The sequence below is a fragment of the Gorilla gorilla genome, chromosome 23 (assembly GCF_029281585.2).
Source record: "Gorilla gorilla gorilla isolate KB3781 chromosome 23, NHGRI_mGorGor1-v2.1_pri, whole genome shotgun sequence".
Classification (NCBI taxonomy): Eukaryota; Metazoa; Chordata; class Mammalia; order Primates; family Hominidae; genus Gorilla; species Gorilla gorilla.
The window spans coordinates 21,697,215-21,717,087 of NC_086018.1; the positions used below are offsets into that span (position 1 = coordinate 21,697,215).

The following is a 19,873-nucleotide window of genomic DNA, read 5'->3' on the forward strand; positions in this document are numbered from 1 at the left end:
GACTTAATTATGACACCCTGAGGCACCCATGGTGCTGGTGGAAGACACTGGCCACCTGCCAGCCACCCCGTCCACAGGCAGGCATTCCAGTGGCAGCCTGCCCCTGCAATGGGCTTTTGCAAGTCTTAAGAGGCACCTTTTCAAAACCGAGGTGAACTGGCATCACTGCATTCTTCATGCTTCCATTTCTACATCTGTAAAACAGGGAGGCTGCCAAATTCTTGTTCCTCTGAGTGTTAAGCAGGGGTGTAGGAAGAGACTTGAGGTGGGCGAGTCTGGCCTGTCCCACTTTGCATCACTAGGCAGCCTTGGCAGGTCACCTGAACTCAGTTTCCCTCTCTGGAAAATGAGGGGTGAGTTGATTATGTACTCAGGCTGTCCCTCCCAGTGTAGACATAGGATGAATCTCTATGTCCCTACTCAGCCCACACCTGACCCTTGTCCACTCTGTGACAAGCTCGTGCCTTGGGTCTGAGTACTGTTCTGACTGGCCTGCTCCTCTTGCTTACCCTTCTTTCTTGCCTTGGAATTTCCAGGGGCACTTGATTTCCTGAAGAGCCTTTGCCTGTGCCCTAGAAGTGGAGGAAGCTCTAGAAGGAGTCATGACTGAAAGGTGGGGTCCGCTAAGGTGACAGACAGAGCTGGGGACCCCCAGCTCAGGGAGCCTCAGAACAGCCTTGGGCTGTGCCACTAAAAATGGCCCAAGCAGTGACCCAGCAGCCAGCAGTGGGGTTTACAATGAGAACCAGAACAGTGTTTGAATTTGTGGCATCAGGCTGTCGAGCCCCGGGTTGGCCCTGGCTGAGTGAAAGGCTGTGTCTGGCAGAAAAGAGAGCCCGTTCCCCCATGAGTAAGCTCCCCTGAAACCACAGTGTGCTGGAGACAGCATGAGCCATGAGCCATGGGCCTGGGCATGGCCTTGGCCTGTTGGCCGGGAATAGCAGTGTTCTATAACTTCAGGGACACTTGTCACCTCTAAGTGGTGCCACCTGCCAAGATTGCACAGCCCTCCTGCCCCCAGGCACTTCATCCTGCTTCCCAGCCCCCTCATAAATGGACAGGGCAAGAGCACAGGCTGGCCCGGCAGCATCCTACCACCTCCACTTAACCAGCTCTCAGTTCCCCCAGGAAAGTCTTCGTGGGTTCCCAAATCATAGCAGTCATGCCCTCCCTCTGTGGACCCCTAGGCTCACTCTACCATGGGACTCAGCGTTTGAGGCTCTGTTTCCTCAAGAGCAGAGGGAAGACCACCAAAGTCTTAAGGCTGTAGGCAGGGTTTGGTAACTTGTATCAGGCACTCAGCTTAGAGTCTGGGGCTTCATAAGTTATTCAGATTGTTAAAATCTCTCTCTGTGACCTCATCTGCCAGTGAGGAGCCTAGAGCCGTTCTGAAGGGTTGGGGGATTGACTGAGATGCTTGGAAAGAGATGCTTGGCACGGAGGGGAAGCCTCAAGCACAATCTCAGTGTCTTTAAGTCCTCTGAGGCTACTGGTGTGCACCCCCAGCTGCCCTCAACTCTATAAGCAAGCATTATCCCAGCCACTGTGGCCATCAGGGAACCCAGCCCTGGTGACACCAGGGCCCGGGAATCAAGTGGGGCAAATCTGAAGATAGCAAGTGTGCCTGTGGAACTGGGAGAGGCGAGGCAAAGGGTACGGCCAGAGCAGCGGGACCCAGGACTGAGGGAGAACTAGGAGAGGGCCAGAGGAGACCCTCCTCTCGGCGACCGTGCTTCTCTCAGCTGCTACTTATGGCCCCTGCCCGTCTATGATCCTGCCTCTGCCTTTCCCTCAGATGCCGTGGGGTGTTGGCCTGGTGCTGGCTCCCTCCACCTGCCCTCAGCCAGGCCTCTTGGTCACTGCTGCCTATGCCCTTCTTTTCTGGCCCTGACTTAGCTTTATCCAAGCTCACCCCTGGCACATTCTCCACACCCTCCCTGAGGCCCGAACATGAGCCCCTGGGCTGAATGCAGTGGGGCTTCTGCTGTGGCAGTTGGAACCTGGCCATGCCCCTTCCTCCTGTGTGGGCCGTGGTGAGGAAAACCAGGTGAAGCAGGGGCCGTCCCTTGCACCTGTCCCACTCCAGGAGACCCTCCTCAGCACCCTGGTTCTCTAGGAGCTTCATAGCCCTCCACAGGCCCGGTGTTAGAGGGACAGTGGAGGGAGAGGGCTGCTGTGGCTACTGCCCCTCTGTGGGGAACCGCCGTGTCCAGGTCATCCTGGGGCTGCCAGTATCATCCTTCTCATGGGTCTCTTGCTGCAAACACAGAAGCCCAGCTCCACCGGGTGTAGGCAGAAAGCCAGTTGGCTTGCTACCACCCTGCTGGCTCATGACTCTGCCTGGTGGCTTCACTCTTCAGACCAGCTTTCTCTGGAGGCCAGCCTCATGGCCATAGGAAGTCCCCTCACCGTTCGGGAAGTATGTCCATCTGCACACCGCCCCAGGCCACAGAGAAGAGGGGTTATTCCTAAAGGCTCTCATTAGGAGGGGAAGCCTGACTGGGATCCTGGGGCCCATCTGCTGGCTGAATTCCCATGGCTGGTAGTGGGTCTCAGGCCTGGCCGAGCAGGCAAGGGGGCCAATCCTGGGGGCAGGGAAAGGACAAGCCCACAACAGAAGGGGCTTCTGGGAATAGTGCCCAGTGCAAGGTAAATAAACATAGGAGTCCCCATACTGGGGCATGTGAATGAAGATACAGTGAAGAGATGAACAAGGGCACACTAGCTGGCCTGACCCTGCCCGGGAAACGTGCCCTTCAGCACACTGTTACCAGAAAAAGGCCAAGCAAGATGCCAGAATGAAACCAGAGCACATGCAAATGTAAAATGCTGCCTTTCAAGCCTCAGGGCTGGCTGGGGAAGTTTTGAGAGTCACGATAGCATGGGGGTGGCCAAGCGGGTGGCGGTGTCTGTGGTTCCCTTCTGATTTTCCATGGACTCACTGCCTGATTTGTTTGGTCTTCCATCCTTTCTGAAATCAGCAGTGTTATGTTACGAAAGGAAACGGAAAGGAGATAGGGATCCAAACTGTGCTGGTGTGTGTGATGCAAACTAGACCCGTCCTCACGGGTGTGTCTGTTGGTGTCTATGTGCCCTGGGAGGTGCAGGGATGGGAGGGTCTTCAGTGGGACGTACTGCTGCAGCGCAGCGGATGGAAACCCAGGAGACAGTGTCTGCCCACTCTGCTGCCTACTGTAGATAGACCCTGTCTGTTGGAAAGCAGGTGTCTTTTCATAAGCTGCTTCAGGATCCACATCTACATGGTAGGAAGATGCAGCATTGATGTTTGCTGCCCTGGATGTGGATAGCCTCAGTACCCTGGTTTTGTCCTTTTCAGGCACTGCCAGGAGGTAGAAGGTGGCTGCTGGCCTCCACATAGTCCCCCAGCCTGCGGGTGGACCCTCCATGTCACAACAGGAGCCAGTGTAGAGGCCACAGGGTCTCAAGGCTGTGAGTTTTAAACTCCTCTCAGGCCTTAACAGCTCAGGGCTGGAGGTGCCCTGGCTCCCCTCCCAGGGCTGCTAGAGCAGGGTGGGCCCACACCTGTGTACAGATACTGTGGATGATCAGCAAGGACCCACAGGGACAGGGCCCTGAGAGGGGCACCACCTAGACATCCTGCAGTGGTCCCTGTAGCTGGGGGCCCAAGTCCCCAGAATCCTGTACTGCAGCATGATGTGGGCCAGGCCCCATGCCAAGGAGAAAGCGATGTCACTCATAACCTTGGTCCATTCTGGGCAGCAGTTTCTTCAGCGTGTTGGCTGCAGGGACCCATCTGGGAGCCAGTTCACTTATTCCAGGCCCCTGAGGTCCCACCCCAGAGATGGGCCTCCTTAATGCCTGTTTCCTCATCACTCACTCCCTGCATCATCTGTGCTTTCCCCACACCCTGCCTGGACCCCGAGTAGGTGTCAGATGCCATGCTGGTCACTAGGACACTGCAGGGAACCAGACCCTGGAGCTAGTGATAGGTAGGGGGTGCCCAGTGCTGCAGCAGGTAAAGCAAGGATCAAGGGAGATGATGGGGGGTGCTCCCCAAAGTCAACTTTGCCCTGGTTAAGCCTTCAAAGAGGAGTGGGGTAGGATGGCAAGAAGTGGGAAGAGGGAGGGGGACCCCAGGCATCCCAGGAGCTGCAGATGATTCTCTGGGCACTGCTGGAGAGAGTGGGTGAGGGCAGAGCCTGGCCAGAGCTTCCCTGCAGCCTGCTTTGACTCAGCAGTTCCACCTCTAACAAATGGTCTGGTGGCTGGGTAAGCACCTGTGCAGGGAGGTGTACACACTGGGCCTCTCACTGTCTGTCCTCATGTTTGATCAGGCCCCACCTGAGTGCATCCCATAGGGGACAGGTCCAACAAACATATGAGATGCAGCCATACAAAAGAGGAGGCTGCAGAGCAGTGGGTCTGTCTGTCATTTGCTGCCACTCATGAGAAGGAAGGGGGTGGGGATACACTTCTGTCTCCTTGGGACAGTGAGAGGGGTCCAAGAAGCCCCTGGCTGGGCAGTGTCCCCTTTGGCACTGTGGCAGTTACCAGGGGATACCAGACAGGGTGTCCCCGAGGCTCCTGCCACAACCACCCCCCTCACACACCTGTGCCATCCATCCCACAGGGCATCTGGCGGATCCCCGTGGACGAGATTGACCGGCCGGGCAGCTTTGCCTGGCACATGAACCGCTCCATCGTGCTGCTGCTCAAGGTGCTGGCCCAGCTGCGGGACCACAGCACCCTGCTGAAGGTGTCCTCCATGCTTCAGCGGACCCCAGACCAGGGCAAGTGAGTGCAGCCACCCTGGACACAGCCTGGCATGCTGTGTGGGTCAGGGGCACACCCACCTCAGGAAGCCTCTCCACTGCTCTGGCCCAGCTGTGAGGACCACTGGCTGGGAGCCTGGACCAGCCCTTCATTCTCCTTGGGGGCCTCTCTGTCCCAGTGTCTAGAACCTAAACAACACTTCCCACCCCCAGGCACCCTAGGGCAGACACAGCCTGTCCCCACTGATCCTGGTTCCACGTTGAGACTCTGGATTACCCAGCCTTTCCTTTCCTCCTGCTTCCCCCAACTCAGGGCTCTGGGGGTGCTGTCAGGTTGTAGGGAAAACAGATGTTCAGAAGATAGCTGTGGTTCCCCAGACAAAGGCCAGTAACAGTGGGGTGAGCGACAGGGGTGCCTGGGCCTCAGTGGTAAACAGGGAACTCTGCCAGAAAGGGCAGGACAGACAACAGAGCCATCTGTTACAGCTGCCATTTACAGGGGGTGTTGGGGGGATCCTGGAAGAGACGCAGCTCAGATATAGATGGGCCTGGCCTGGAGGCCTCACCCCGTCAGCTGGGCTGGGCCTCCTCCCATGCCTGCACTGTCTCACCCTCTGGCTGTCTCACTCACCTACCACTTGCCAAGCGATGTGCCAGGAGTTCAGGGGCCTCCAGCTGGGGCCTGGGGCACCCTGGAGCCAGACCTGAGGGAGCAGCTATAGGCTGCTGAGCACAGCACACAGGGTGGGCCCACTGCAGAGGGCCTAAGGGCAACAGGCTGGTGCTGGGTCAGAGGCCTACTGGCTCTGGATAGAGGGAGCTCAGGGGAAGCTTCTAGGGGAGCAGCCCCAACAGGTGGTTAGGTGGAACAATGAGGAACAAACAGGCATCCTCAAGGCAGGGATGGGCAGTGGCCACCATCCAGCAGTGCCGTGTGTCAGATGCCCTCCTGTCCTCTCTGACTACCGCTGTATGACCGCAGGAAGTATCTGCGAGATGCTGACCGCCAGGTCCTGGCGCAGCGGGCCTTCATCCTCACTGTGAAGGTGCTGGAAGACACGCTGAGCGAGCTCGCAGAGGTATACCACCTGTGTTCTCCTCTCCTCCACGGCCCGTGAACACGCTTCCAAGCCCTTCCCAGGTGGTGGGCCCGATCCCTCTATTTGCATACCCTTAGGCAGGATGTGCCTAAGGGTCCCCATCTGTGAGGTGGCACCCATCCTGTCTCTTCCTAGGCAGGGAAGGTCAGCTGTGGTAATGAATGCACATGAATTCAGTGAGGCATGGATGCACTTGGTGATTAGTAAGAGCCATAGTGACTCCACGAAACTGAGCTCCCCAAGGGCTGCACCACCCAGGGCGGGGTCCCAAGCCTTCTCCTGGCAGGCTGACCAAGGCCTGTGAGAACACCGTGTGTGTGCATCGTCCCTTTTCAGCCTTGAGGCAGGTGCAGCAGTGCCTCCTTCTCACAGCTGAGCACCTGGAGGAGGCCAGGGAGGTTAAGCAGCCAGCCTACGAGGTGGGGCTGTTGGGAGTTGAGCCAGGACTGCCTCCAAAGCTTATGCCTGGTAGGGCTGGCTGTGGCTTGGTACAGGGCATCAACTTGAGGCTGTTGGGGAGGAGTCGTTGCCAGCCCCCAACCCCAGGCCTCGTGCATTAAGGGCCAGGAAGACTTGGCTCTGCAGCAAACACGCTTGGTGGCCCTGGGCAGGTCCCCTTCCATAGAATGCCCAGAGCTGCCCAGAGTTCAGGTCATGGAGTCAAAGGGGAGCTGGGCAATGCTGCCCCAGCTCAGCCCAGGCCTGTTATTCAGGAGCAGTGCCACCTCCAGAGTCCCGTCAGCCCCTTGCTACCTGGGAGAGTGTGGTGGGGTAGCCAGAGGTGCAGAGGAGGGAAGGCCTTTCTCAGGCAGATCTCTGGGCCCAGTGTCCTTCTCTGATAACTGAGACACAGCCCTGGCCAGCTGGCAGATGTCCGGAGCCACACAGATGTCAGGTGGGAGAGGCCCAGGTTGGGCTCACCAGCCCCCAGAGGTGACTCATTGCAGTGGAGACACCAAGGACACAGCATCTTACCTTTGGTTTCTTTGTAGGGGTCAGAACGCCCAGGGCCCAAGGTCTGTGGCCTCCCCGGAGCCAGGATGACCACCGATGTCTCACACAAGGCCAGTCCTGAGGATGGCCAGGAGGGCCTCCCCCAGCCGAAGAAGCCCCCTCTGGCTGATGGCTCAGGGCCAGGGCCCGAGCCAGGGGGCAAAGTGGGCCTCCTCAACCACCGGCCTGTGGCCATGGATGCAGGAGACAGTGCAGACCAAAGCGGGGAGTGGAAGGATAAGGAGAGCCCCCGGGCAGGGCCCACTGAGCCCATGGACACCAGTGAGGCCACTGTTTGCCACTCAGACTTGGAGCGGACACCGCCCCTGCTGCCAGGTCGCCCCGCAAGGGACCAGGGCCCCGAGAGCCGGCCCACTGAGCTGTCCCTGGAGGAGCTGAGCATCAGTGCCCGGCAGCAGCCCACCCCGCTCACCCCAGCCCAGCCAGCCCCCGCCCCCGCCCCCGCCACCACCACAGGGACCAGGGCAGGGGGCCACCCGGAGGAGGCGCTCTCCCGGCTCAGCCGCAAGAGGAAGCTCCTGGAGGACACGGAGTCAGGCAAGACACTTCTGCTGGATGCCTACCGTGTGTGGCAGCAGGGCCAGAAGGGTGTGGCCTATGACCTGGGCCGTGTGGAGAGGATCATGTCGGAGACCTACATGCTCATCAAGCAGGTGGGTGGCAGGCAGAGGCCTGGGGGCACTAGTCTGCTGGCAGCATCCCCACTCTTGCCTTTCTATCCTCAAGGAGGGTCTCCCGGGCCTGCCCTTGGGGCGGGTTTTAGGTGTTGTTCCCACACCATCCCTGCTGTTCACTTTCTGCAATGAGCTTTAAAAAGTCAGTATTCAACCTGGAAGGAAGTGAGAGCCCGTCACAGAAACCTTATCACAACCAGCGCGGGGAGTCTGGACTGCTGTTCCCACCGCTGCGCTGGGCCTCTGGGTACATCTTAGGGCATTTCCTTCAAGACTTCTGTGGTTGTCGTCTAAAGATGGCTGCAGTGACCAGAGATCCCCTTGTCATTTTGCCTTCTTTTTTTAAACATTTTATTTTAATGTATCAAGCACTTTCCTTTTTCTCCATTTAGAATTATTCCCACAGGAAGAATCTCCAAAACTTTAGTGACTGGTTCAGATGGGATGACCATCCCTGACATATAGTATTCCCTCTAATCATGTCAGTTTGCAATGCATCCTACCCCCAACTGCCCCATATCATATGGACCTTGGGCACTGAATCCCTAGACACACTTGACACAGCATGGGGCTATCACCATCAGGCCTGGGATTCCGAAAGGCCTCTCCCACTCTAATCATGGCCCTCCATCCTGCCCACTTAAGGGGCAGGTTCTAGCTCAGAAGACTCCCCTCTTCCCCTAGCAACTGAGCCTCAGCTGAATTTGAAGGCTTGGTTGGAGCCCTTGAGTCTGCCTGCCAGCCTCAGCTTGTGAGGATGTAAGTAACTCAGCCATAGAAATGAACTTGGTATAGCCAGATGGGCTCAGGGGAACAGCTGGGTCCAGTTCTGGCACCAGTACCTGGTGGTGTGGCACCGGAGCAGGCACCCCCACCTGGGAGATGGATGGGCATCTGCCCCTGCTACCCATGAAGAGCTGGGAGGTAGGGGTCTAGATGCGGACAGCAGTGGGGATGGCTGGCTATTCAGCAGTCTGGGGTGGTGGGGGGCACCCGAGCCACAGGGCATGCCCCCTACCTAGGCTGGTCTGTGCTACATACACAGACAGGGCTGGGGGAGGCTAACCACAATGGCCTGCGCCCCCTGACCTCCAGCATCTCCCTGTTAAGGTGGATGAGGAGGCTGCGCTGGAGCAGGCTGTGAAGTTCTGCCAGGTCCATCTTGGGGCTGCTGCCCAGAGACAGGTAAGCCCAATTTAGCCTGTGCCAGCCTCATCTTGCGGAGCCTGCTCCATATCAAGGCCCTAGGATGCAGGCTGAGAAGCAGATCCACTCTTGGGACTGTTCTTGTGGTCAGCTTGGGCTGAGGGGAGATGAGCAGGGGGCAGCTGAGCCTCCAGCCCGTGGCCATAGTGGGCAGGAACTTGACAGGGCCCAGACCCCAGTTCAGACATGCTGAGGGGTCCCCTCACCTCAGCCACCTTTTCTGTAACAAGGAGGATAGCCCCTAGCCAGCTGACCTCAACTGGGAAGGTCATTCCGTTTGGAACAGAAGTAGAAGCAGCAATGTTAGAGCCAGGCTGGTTAGGAGCCAGGTGGCAGGGGAAGGTGGAGATGCACCCTATACAGGGACTGCCCCCCGCCCCACCGCCCCAGGGGAGGACTTGTAGGGAGCAAGGTGTCCTAAGACAGGGTAGGCAGGAGTCCTGGAGTTTATTAAGCAGGGAGGAAGCAAGGCAGCAACACTCCTGAGTAGGGAAGATGGGGTTGATGCAAGGTCCAGGCCAGGGCTGGGGAGGGGGGGGCGGGGTCCAAGATATGGCAGGGAGTAGGGAGTTGGGGAGGCCCCTCCTGGGAGGACCCCAAGCTAGAGGTGGGAGGGCTGGGATCAGAATTCAACAAGAGGATGTGGCAGGGAGGGGCAGACATGGCAGGCAGAGAGAGCAGGTGTGCCCTGTCTAAAACATAAGCCTCCAAGCCAGAGGGTAGGTGGCATGCCATTTGAGTAGGTGCAGCCTTTTGTCCCCAGGGGTGTCCCGATGCCCCCGGTAGCCTCGTCCCAGGTCCCTTTGTTCCACGTCCCCTAGCAGAGGGCTGGTAGCTGCCTTTGGGGTCCAGACGGGCTTCCTTCTCAGTGGAATGGAGCCTCAGGCCCCCACCACCTGCCTGGGCTATTAAGTCTGCGGAAGCCCGCGAGGTTCAGCTTTGACCAAGCAGGCTGTGGGCCAGACGAGGCATGCTGTGGGGAGTAGGTGGGCCTGGTCCCCAGCTAAGGGCCAGAGTCCTTGACAGGGAGTGCCCCAACCCCCAGCAGTCCCCACCATTTCATTGTCCAGCTAGGCAGAGTGCATAGCACAGCTGTCAGGGCCCCAGTGCTGGGCGCAGGCCCAGGCCCAGGTCCACCAGGGTGCCCCTGCCTCCTCCACTGGCCCAGGTGGACATGGGAGTGGTGACCACTCAGGAGACAGGAGGGCTGTTTCTGCTTTTGACATCCTTAAAAGATAGACCCACACAGGAAACCCCCCCACAGCCCCACACTGTAGCGTGAGAAGAAAGGGGTACTGAGTTGGCAGGAGCCAGGGCTGGGCCAGACCCCATTTTGCCGAGGCACATGCATACTGGGGCCCCTGAGGGCTGGGTGAGCAGATTTCCGTCAGAGACCTCGGAAGACACAGCCTGGGTTATGGGGGTGGCCAGAGCCAGGGGACCCAGGTCCTTACCTTTCAGGTTGCCTGCTGCTGGGCGACGCCAGGCCAGGCCCCAGCAGTCCCCTCCCAGCGTGTGGAGGGGAGTGGCAGGGAGGAGGCCCTAATGACCCTCAGACCTACCTGCCTGCTTCCCAAACCCTGGTGCAGTGGGGGCGCCTTGGTATCTGCCGTGGGCAGATTTGCATTTCCTACCTAGGATTCTTACCCTGGGCCCAGAGAAGATGCCACTGTAGGGGCTGGCTGACATCCTCTGGTTCTCCTCCCTTAAGCCCAATCTTGGAGGCCATTTCCTGCCATCAGAGCCCATAGCTCCCGCCCCTCAGGGAGTGTCCATTTTGCTCACGGCATGTCCTTGTTGCCATGGCAGCCCTGAACCTGCCTGGAGGGTGCTCTGGACATAATTAGAGGCTCAGTGCCCACGGCTGAGGCCCGCTCCTGAGCGAGCACAGGGACACTGCACTCACCTTCCTCCAGCGTGTCTGCTCATGCTGCCAGCTAGGCTGCTACAACACCACTGGTATTGCCGCAGGCCTGCAGGGCCCGAGAGACAGGTCTGTCCTCCTGCCCCGCACTCCCACAGGACGGGCTGCCCACAGGACAAGGCTGGGCCCCAGAGCACCGGCCTGGGGCACATCCCAGACACCCAGTATGTGGCAGAGTCCACAGGGGCCTGTCCTGAACCATGTGGAATTGAGGAACAGGGCATTTTAGCAAAACCAATGTCAGAAGAGACAGGGTCATCGGTGGTAGCAAACTGCCCCCCCGCCCCCATGCACTGAGGTACCTACCTGCAGGCATGTGACTCTCCCACACTCGAGGGGGTGGGGGTGGGGGTGCTGTCAGCCCCGTGTGGGCCAGCTCCCACAGTACAGTCAGCCTGGTGCTGGGGAGGGTTGAAGGGTGGACCCACCACTCTGGTCAGCTGTGAGAGGCTGCCTCAGGGCTGCCTCACATCACCTCAAGACATGCTGTCAGGGCACTGGAGCCTTCACACCTGTCCCAGGAGGGCTGGCTGGGGGTGGGAGCAAAAGTAGCCCTGTGAAAAGAGCCCCAAAAGGGCCTCGTGGCAGAGGGAATTGTGTGGATGAAGACTCGGAGGCCCCTAGGGCCCGGCTCACCTGGAAATCGAAGGCCCATGGTGGGAGCAGTTGCCAAGGCCAGGCTGCAGGGAGAGGCCAAGCTGGGGGCAGCACTGGGTGCTGTGGCAGTAGGTCACAGTGGGTTGTGGTATCAAGCCCAGGAAGCAAACTCTTGCAGCATGCCTCTAGCTCCCTCAGGACTCTCCCATGAGTGGCCATTGGGAAGTCACCCTCCAAGACTGACCACCTGTTCCTGCATTCCCTGGGTTGGGAGCTGCACCCATGCCTAGGGTCCTGCAGGACATACTCCATCCAGACTGGTGCCCTATGGTGTGAGGGCAAGGCCAGCTGGAGGTCCTTCCACTGAGTCCCCACCAGTACGGCCTGGACATTCTCCCAGGGAGGGGTTCTGGGTCTCCAGCTATGTCCTAGCATCAGCAGGATCCTGATGGGGTGCCTCTCTGATGGACCTTGTTGGCAGCATTGTGGGGGCTCAGTGGTGCCATATGGGCAGTGTTGGCAGCCCCAGGCGCACAGGATGTCCTGTGGGACAGCACTGGTCGGCTGGCGGGCAGAGCAGCGTGGGCTCAGGGCTGCCTAGCCAGCCTTTCTCACCTCTTGTTTGTCCTCACAGGCCTCGGGGGACACCCCCACCACTCCAAAGCACCCCAAAGACAGCCGAGAGAACTTCTTTCCTGTGACAGTGGTGCCCACAGCCCCTGACCCTGTGCCAGCTGACTCTGTCCAGCGGCCCAGTGATGCTCACACCAAGCCTCGCCCTGCACTAGCTGCCACCACAACTATTATCACCTGCCCTCCGTCAGCATCAGCTTCCACCCTGGACCAGTCCAAGGACCTTGGGCCTCCCCGGCCACACAGGCCTGAAGCTACCCCCAGCATGGCCTCTCTGGGCCCAGGTGAGTCCCATCCCAGTCCAGAGCTGGGCCTAGGCACCTGCCACCATCAAGTCCTCCCTGCGGGGAGAGTGTGAGTATGGGTAAGGGAGGCAAGCAGTGCCCTCCCACCCAGTCGATCCCACAGGGTGGCGGGGCAGGTGACCGCGGGTCCACTCACCAGTCACTGGCAGCCTCGGTGGCCCTGGTCAGCACATCCTACATCTACCACTCTTAACCTAATCCTGGGTGCCTCGGTCTCCCTGTCTGTGAAAGGGGGTGGTGAGGAGGGAGGGAGCAAACAGCATCACGGACGTGTTTGCTACTGTTTCCTCCCCACAAAGCCTTATAGTAAGTAGGAAGGATGGCTTGGTCAGGTAGGAAAAGGATACTAGCCCACACCAGGCCTCCCTCAGGGCACTGGGAGGAGTCCTGACCTTCAGCATGCTGCAAGGCCACTGGTATCCGGCCTCAGTTACCTGTGAGCAGTTCCTGGGTACCAGGCCCTACTGGGTGTGGGGCCAGCAGATCTGCTCAAACCCCATCTTGCCTCATGGGCAAGACAGAAGCCAGCCAGGATGAGGGCAGGGGCAGGTCAGGGGGCTTGTGAAGGAAAACAGAGAGGACAAAGGTGCGGGCAGTAGAGGGCCCTGCTGGCCTCATCGGTGAAAGCTCCTGTTCCTTCTAAAACCCAGGATCCATTGGAATGGCAGCCTGCAGACAGCTAAGCCACAGATCCTTCCTTTGGGGAGGGGATGTAGAGGCAGCACTGCCACAGCCAGTGAGTAAGAGGGGAGTAGACAAGGCACCATCCCCCTCGCTGGTCCTGACACCAGCAGCTCTGGCAGCTGCAATTCTGGCAGACTGGGTTCAGCTCAGGCCTGGGCCAGGTTCCACCTGCCACCCAGGGCAGGGGGCCCTTCCCTGTTGGTTCCCAGGACTCTAGGACCATGTGGCCAGGCTCTGAAGGCCCTATAATAGGACAGGGATATTCCCTAACTAATTCGTCTCCCCAGCTGGTGGGGCCCCAGGAGAGACCAGCGTGGTCAGAGGGTTCCCTGTGCCCCTGGGGACATCCAGCGATGGACCAGTTTCCCCAACCCTCCCTTTCAGGCCCTCCCCTGCTTCTCCCTCCCTGCCTCAAGGACCCAGCCTGTTTCCTTGCCGCAGACCCTGCACTGGCCCACAGCCTGTGTCACCCCTGGAGGCTCACCTGTCTTCCCAGTTGAATTTCCTACCCATCTGAAAAACGAGACAGCCACTCTGCAGAAGTGCCCAGCAGAAGGCAGGCCTAAGAGCCCCCACAGACTGTGCACCTGAGTGGAGGCTGAGTTGAGAAGTCTTCCTCAGCTCTTTCCCACGGTGGCTCAAGCAGCAAGCAGGTGCTGATGTTTTCACCTGATGCCATCCACACTGCTTTGAGGATTGTGAACATGTAGGCATCCTCTAGCCCAGTCAGCCTCGGTTGCGCTGGTCGTGGCCCTGTGAGACAAAGAATTACTTCCCTTTGGGTCAGAACCTGTGGCCATTTGTTCCCAGAGGAGCCTGTGAAGGCTTCAGGACAAAGAGCCGTAAAAGAACTGTAGTGCTGGCCAGGCGCGGTGGCTCACGCCTGTAATCCCAGCACTGTGGAAGGCCGAGGTGGGCGGATCACGAGGTCAAGAGATGGAGACCATCCTGGCCAACATAGTGAAACCCCATCTCTACTAAAAATACAAAAATTAGCTGGGTGTGGTGGTGGGTACCTGTAATCCCACCTACTCGGGAGGCTGAAGCAGGAGAATTCGCTTGAACCCAGGAGGCGGAGGTTGCAATGAGCTGACATCACGCCACTGCACTCCAGCCTGGGCGACAGAGCTAGACTCCATCTAAAAAAAACGAACTGCAGTGGTTCTACCAGCATGTGACCTTGGCCATCTCTTTTCTTCTTTCTGCCTCAGTTTCCTGCATAAAATGGATAAGATGAAGATAATAGCACTGCAGGATTTGGAATGCTGCTTGGTATTAAGCAGAGACTTGGTATGGGTTTGTTTTTTTTTTTATTTTAATTTTTATTTTTTATTTTTAGTGGAGACAGGGTTTCCCCATGTTGGCCAGGCTGGTCTCGAACTCCTGACCTCAGGTGATCCGCCTGCCTCAGCCTCGCAAAGTGCTGGGATTACAGGAATGAGCCACCAAGCCTGGCCTGTTTGTTTTCCTCACTCTGTTGCCCAGGCTGGAGTGCAGCAGTGCGATCATGGCTCACTGCAGCTTCAACCTCCCTGGGCTCAGGTGATCCTCCTACCTCAGCCTCCCAAGTAGCTGAGACTACAAGCATGGGCCACTACGCCTGGCTAATTTTTGTATTTTTTGTAGAGATGGGGTTTCACCATGTTGCCCAAACTGGTCTTAAACTCCTGGGCTGAGGAGATCCGCTCGCCTCAGCCTCCCAAAGTGCTGGGATTACAGGTGTGAACCACCATACCCCGCCTGAGGATGGTGACGTCAAGGTGTGGGGGTGATGGGAGCCCAGTGCCGTAATCAGTTGGTCAGTGTTGGTAGCTGACTTACTCCCACGAAGACCCAGCTCCTGTCCCTCTGCCTGGGGCTATCTTGCCTTGTACCAGTCTCATGCTCTCGTCTTGTAGTTTTTGAGGGTCAGGAATTTACAGTGGCTTTGTGGGGTAAAGTTGGCTCAGGGTCTCCCACGTGGTTGCAGTCAAGCTATCATCAGTGCATCTGAGCTCCCTTGGGGTATTGGCAGCCTCAGGTCCTCACTGGTTATTGGCCAGAGGCCTCAGCTCCTCCTGTGGGCCTTTCTATAAACAGCTGAGTGTCCCCGGATCATGGTGACTGGTTCTCCCCAGAGCCATTGACCCCACCAAGAGAACACAGAGGAAGCCACGGTGTCTTTTATAACCTAATCTCAGCAGCAACTGAGATCTCTGTAGGCCACACACACCTCCCTGGGGTGTGGGAAGGCCTGGTGGATGCCAGGGCCAGGGGTAGTGGAGTAGGGGGCTAGAGGCTGCCTGCTTTCCCTCTGCCTGCCTGTCCCACCATCAAGCAGGCCAAAGCTGTAATTCATGTCCTTCTCTCCTCTGTTAGACCTAAGAAAGAGGATCTGTTTCCTAGCATACCTTCTTCAGCCTGGAGAGTTGATCCTTTTCTATTCCCATTCCCAAAACCAAATTAAATGGCCTTTTGCCAGGATGGAACTGTTGAATGACACTGGGGGCAGGGGGCGAGGGGGCGGAGGCTTGAGACAAGGCCTCAGCCAGCCTGGGGCAGGAGCCTCAGGCAGAGCAGCTGGATGGGGATGGCCATGGCCGCTGAGGCCTCTGCCTAGCCCAGCAGTCGCCTGCTGGCCCCAGCTTTGTACCGGGAGCTGTCACTCCTGCTGACCAAGGAGGGGAGCTGGCTCCCCCTGCTGGAGAGGATGGAGGGCCTCCTGGCAGAGGAGCGGGATGGGGAGGCGGTGGGGTGGCTGGAAAGGCAGTGGTTGATGACCAGTGTGGTGGGAGAGTCCAGACCTGAGTGAGAAGGTGGGGAGCAGCAAGGGAAGCGAGGGCCTGGAGGCCTGGGAACCGGGGACCGATGCTGAGTAGTCACCTGGCCAGCAGCCACAGGCACAGCATTTGCCCCTCAGGCCCATCCCGGCCTTGGCCCAACTGAGCCCAATTCCTGGCCCCTGCCTCAGGCCAGGGAAGGTGTGGCTGGCTGGGCAGGAGCCATAGTGCCAGCGTCTACTTTGGTCTTAGTTGGGTTGTTTGGATTTTGGTCCTGACCTCGTTTCTGAATGCTGCTTATGTGAGCTGGAGGGAGAGTGGACACCGCCCCCCATCCCCTCTCACTGCCTTGTGATGGGATCTTAGAGAGGCTGGGCCTCGAAGACTCAGGTGTGGCCCCACTGGGTCAGGTGTATAGCCCTCTCGGGAGGCGGAGGAGCCCTCTGGGGGTGGGGAGCCAGCCCCTACCAGTGTCCTCTTGGGTGGTGAGTGGTTTCTTGGCAGCACCAACCTGGGCTGCCTCAGCCAGGACCCCAGCATTGGCCACACTCCCCTGCCCAGTGTCCCAGGGCACAGCCTGGGCCCATAGGACCTGACACAGATGCGTTGGAGCCTGCGGGGTGGATGAGTCCATTACCTGCAGTGAGCCCATGTCCCCACAGAGGGAGAAGAGCTGGCGGGAGTGGCAGAGGGCACCAGCTTCCCGCCCCAGGAGCCACGGCACAGTCCGCAGGTGAAGACGGCCCCCACAAGTTCCCCGGCAGAGCCACACTGCTGGCCGGCAGAGGCTGCCCTGGGCACAGGCGCCGAGCCCACCTGCAGCCAGGGTAAGGCGAGTTGGGAGCAGCCCAGCACCAGCCCCCAGGAGGCTGCCTCACAGCTGGCAGCCAGGGTGGGTTTCCCGGCCTGGCCTTGAAGGGCAGGGCCTGGGGATGCCCCATGGAATGAGATGGGGAGGAAATGGGGGTAGTGCAGGCCGGATAGGGGAGCCAAGGGAGAGGCCCAGGCTGAAGAGTTCAACGCGTGGCCCATTGTGTCAGGGACTGGGTAGAGAGGGACCCCAGAGGCTTATTCCACCCCTGGCATCACGGAGGGGTACTAGCGAGGGCAGGCGGCCTGCTTGGGCCCACTGCAGAACCCAGGCTGAGCCCAGAGTGGGGAAAGAGGAGTAGGCATGGACAGGGCGGAGCATGGGCCTGGTGACAGACACTTGAGGGACATCAGCAGCAGGCAGAAGGGTGGACAGGTTGGGCTGGGCCAAGCAGGCATCCCCGTCGACAGCCACGTCAGATTCTAGCCCTGGCCTCAGTCCGGCCTGTTCCCACCAGCTGCCCCAACCAGCCAGGCCCTTTGAGGACTCCTCCTGGCCTGGGCCTCCCACAGACCACTCGGGATGGCAGGACCTGGCGCCAGCCCCTGGGGGCCAGGCATGGGCTCTGTGTAAACCCCATTCCTTTTAAAGCCATGGGGCTGCAGAGGAATGTGGAGACGAGCCAGGCCAGCCAGGTCCTCCCAGCTCGTGCAGCTCCCTAGAGGCTGCCAGGCCTGCAACTGGCCCAGCCTTCAGGCTCTGGGCAAACTCAGCCCCTTGCTCCCCCTGGAGGATGAGGCGAAAGTGGATGCCCTGGGGCCAGCTCAGTGACCATGCCTGGCTGAGCGACCAGCTCTGGGCTTCAGTGTCCTCCCTGGGGCATAGACACCAATAGGACATGCATCCTAGGATGGTTGTAGAAATACGACAGTTCATGCTAGCATGATGCCTGGAGGTCTTACAGAACCCAGCAAGGCTCAGGGAGTCTCAGGTCCTGGGCTTTGAGTTCATGGTGTTACTGGGTAAGGTTCACAGTCCCAGCACCCCACAGCTCAGAGCCAGAGTTGGGTCCCTGCAGGCCTGAGCCAAGTATTTGCCCAGGGTAGAAGCCTTGGAGCCTGCCAGCCAGCACAAACTACACAGCATAAAGGCCCAGGACCTGGGGAGAGTGGGTGGGGGCGAGATAAAGTGCTCACTGTGTGATGCGGCAGGCAGGAGGTGCTCTTGGTACCTTTGTCTTCCAGAGGGGAAACTGAGGCCTGAGCCAAGAAGGGATGGGGAGGCTCAGGAGGCTGCCAGTGAGACTCAGCCCCTGAGCTCTCCCCCAACAGCTGCCAGCTCCAAGGCCCCCAGCAGTGGGAGTGCCCAGCCACCAGAGGGTCACCCAGGCAAGCCTGAGCCCAGCCGGGCTAAGTCCCGCCCCCTGCCCAACATGCCAAAGCTGGTCATCCCCTCCGCCGCCACCAAGTTCCCCCCTGAGATCACCGTCACGCCACCCACCCCAACCCTGCTCTCCCCCAAAGGCAGCATCTCGGAGGAGACCAAGCAGAAGCTGAAGGTGACCTCAGGGGCTGGGCTGGAGCCATGTGTGGGTGGGAGGCATAGGTTACAAAGGGGGCCTAGGGTGGGGGTGGGGGTGGCAGGAGGGCCTGGGGTGTGGGTGAGGATGGCATAGGGGCCTGGGGCAGGGGTGAGGGTGGGAGGGGAGCCTGGGGCAGGGGTGAAGGTGGCAGAGGGGCTTGGGGCAGAGCCCAGCCATCCCTGACCAGTGCCCCGCCTGGCCCTCTCCGCAGTCAGCCATCCTTTCTGCCCAGTCTGCTGCCAACGTGAGGAAGGAGAGCCTATGCCAGCCAGCCCTGGAGGTCCTGGAGACATCCAGCCAGGAGTCCTCGCTGGAGAGCGAGACAGATGAGGACGACGACTACATGGACATTTGAGGGACCACTGCAGCCCCACCGCCACGCCCCAGGGGACCAGCCAGGCCTGGAATGCCCCCTGGGCAGGACCCTGGGCAGGACCAGAGGCCCATATGGATGCCACTCCCCACACAGCCCCCAGGCCTGCCCAGCCCACCTCCTCATGGCATCCTCCCTGCACCCAGGTCAGGCTGTCCACACCGCATGGGAGCCCAGAGGAGGAGGGGCCCGCCTTAGCCATGTGAAGGTGGATTGGTCGCCATCTGCACGCCAGGCGGCATCCTTTTCTATGAAGTGTTGACTTTGTAAATCTGCCCACACCCAGCTGGCCATGTCCACCCCTCAACGCCGGGATGAGCCGGCTCTGCCTGTGTCACAGTGGAGGGGTCCTTTAGGGCCAGGCTCACCCCTCACCCTTTTTTTGGTTGCTTTTCTAATAAAGATGGAACAGTTGTCTTTGCCTCTTTGCTCACCCCTAGGGGGCAATCTGGCAGAGTCTCGGGTGGAGAGTTGCTGTCCCCAGGGATTCTGGGCCTTTACTGCCATAGTCCATAGGGCAGGGCCTAGCCCCCCTCCTTCTCCAGCATCTCAGGGACCAGCCAGGCAACCAAAGCAGCGGCTGGGGGGTGCCCAGTGGGGTAAGGAGAGAGCCGACTCGGGGCTGGGCCGGGCAGACGCCTCTAGTGCAGCTGGAGCCAGGCTTCAAAGGGGAGTTAGGTGCATCCCCAGAACGCACCTGGGTGCCAGTGGGTGGGAGGCTGTACGGTGGGAGGGCAGGCAGGGCTGGGGCAGCTGAGAGGCTGGGAGGAGGGGGCTGTCAGGGAGGGAAAGGGGGGATGGGGCCGGCAGGGAGGGTACTTAACTCCCATCACAGTCGCCCTAATGGGGCCAGTCACAGAATAGCTGGGCTCAGTGCAAGACATAAATATGAAGCTCCTTGTTCAAAAAGGATTAAGGATTTTTTTTTTTTTTTTAATGGAGTCTCACTCTGTCTCCCAGGCTGGAATGCAGTGGCACGATCTGCAGTAGCACGATCTCAGCTCACTGCAACCTCCGCCTTCTGGATTCAAGCGATTCTCTTGCCTCAGCCTCCCGAGTAGCTGAGACCACAGGCACACGCCAACACGCCCGGCTAATTTTTGTATTTTTAGTATAGACGGAGTTTCACCATGTTGGCCAGGCTGGTTTCGAACTCCTGACCTCAAGTGATCCACCCACCTTGGCCTCCCAAAGTGCTGGGATTACAGGCCTGAGCCACCACCATGTCTGACCAAAAATGATTAAGGATTTTAAGGCAGGCCCCACAGAGCATTAAGCCCCTAGAGCTGGCACCCTTCACAACTCTCTTCCACTCCCAGCACCGCAGGGGCCCTCCTGGCCCCGGCACCTCCCACGGAGCAGGCTCTCTGTCCAGGATGGAGATGGGGACCCTCCTCACTGCCCTGTGCCCCTCATGGGCTGGACACGCCCACCACCCAGGAAGAAAGGCGTAAAGG

General features: G+C 59.2%; 1 protein-coding gene across 10 annotated transcripts in view; it reads left to right on the forward strand.

The window, feature by feature from the left end:
* Window positions 1-18,830, forward strand: part of CABIN1 (calcineurin binding protein 1) — a 165,068-nt gene extending 146,238 nt beyond the window's left edge. For 5 of the 10 annotated variants that reach the window (XM_004063169.5, XM_055375155.2, XM_004063168.5 and 2 more), the window contains exons 30-37: window positions 4,613-4,776; window positions 5,737-5,833; window positions 6,847-7,521; window positions 8,653-8,727; window positions 11,904-12,186; window positions 16,313-16,477; window positions 17,706-18,019; window positions 18,255-18,830. In XM_004063169.5, the coding sequence (XP_004063217.2) occupies window positions 4,613-4,776; window positions 5,737-5,833; window positions 6,847-7,521; window positions 8,653-8,727; window positions 11,904-12,186; window positions 16,313-16,477; window positions 17,706-18,019; window positions 18,255-18,398 (1,917 nt within the window). In that variant the 3' untranslated portion in view covers window positions 18,399-18,830. The remainder of the gene's footprint in view (window positions 1-4,612; window positions 4,777-5,736; window positions 5,834-6,846; window positions 7,522-8,652; window positions 8,728-11,903; window positions 12,187-16,312; window positions 16,478-17,705; window positions 18,020-18,254) is intronic. The other 5 variants (XM_063704700.1, XM_063704697.1, XM_063704699.1 and 2 more) reach the window with 3 other exon arrangements.
* Window positions 18,831-19,873: the final 1,043 nt, after the last annotated feature.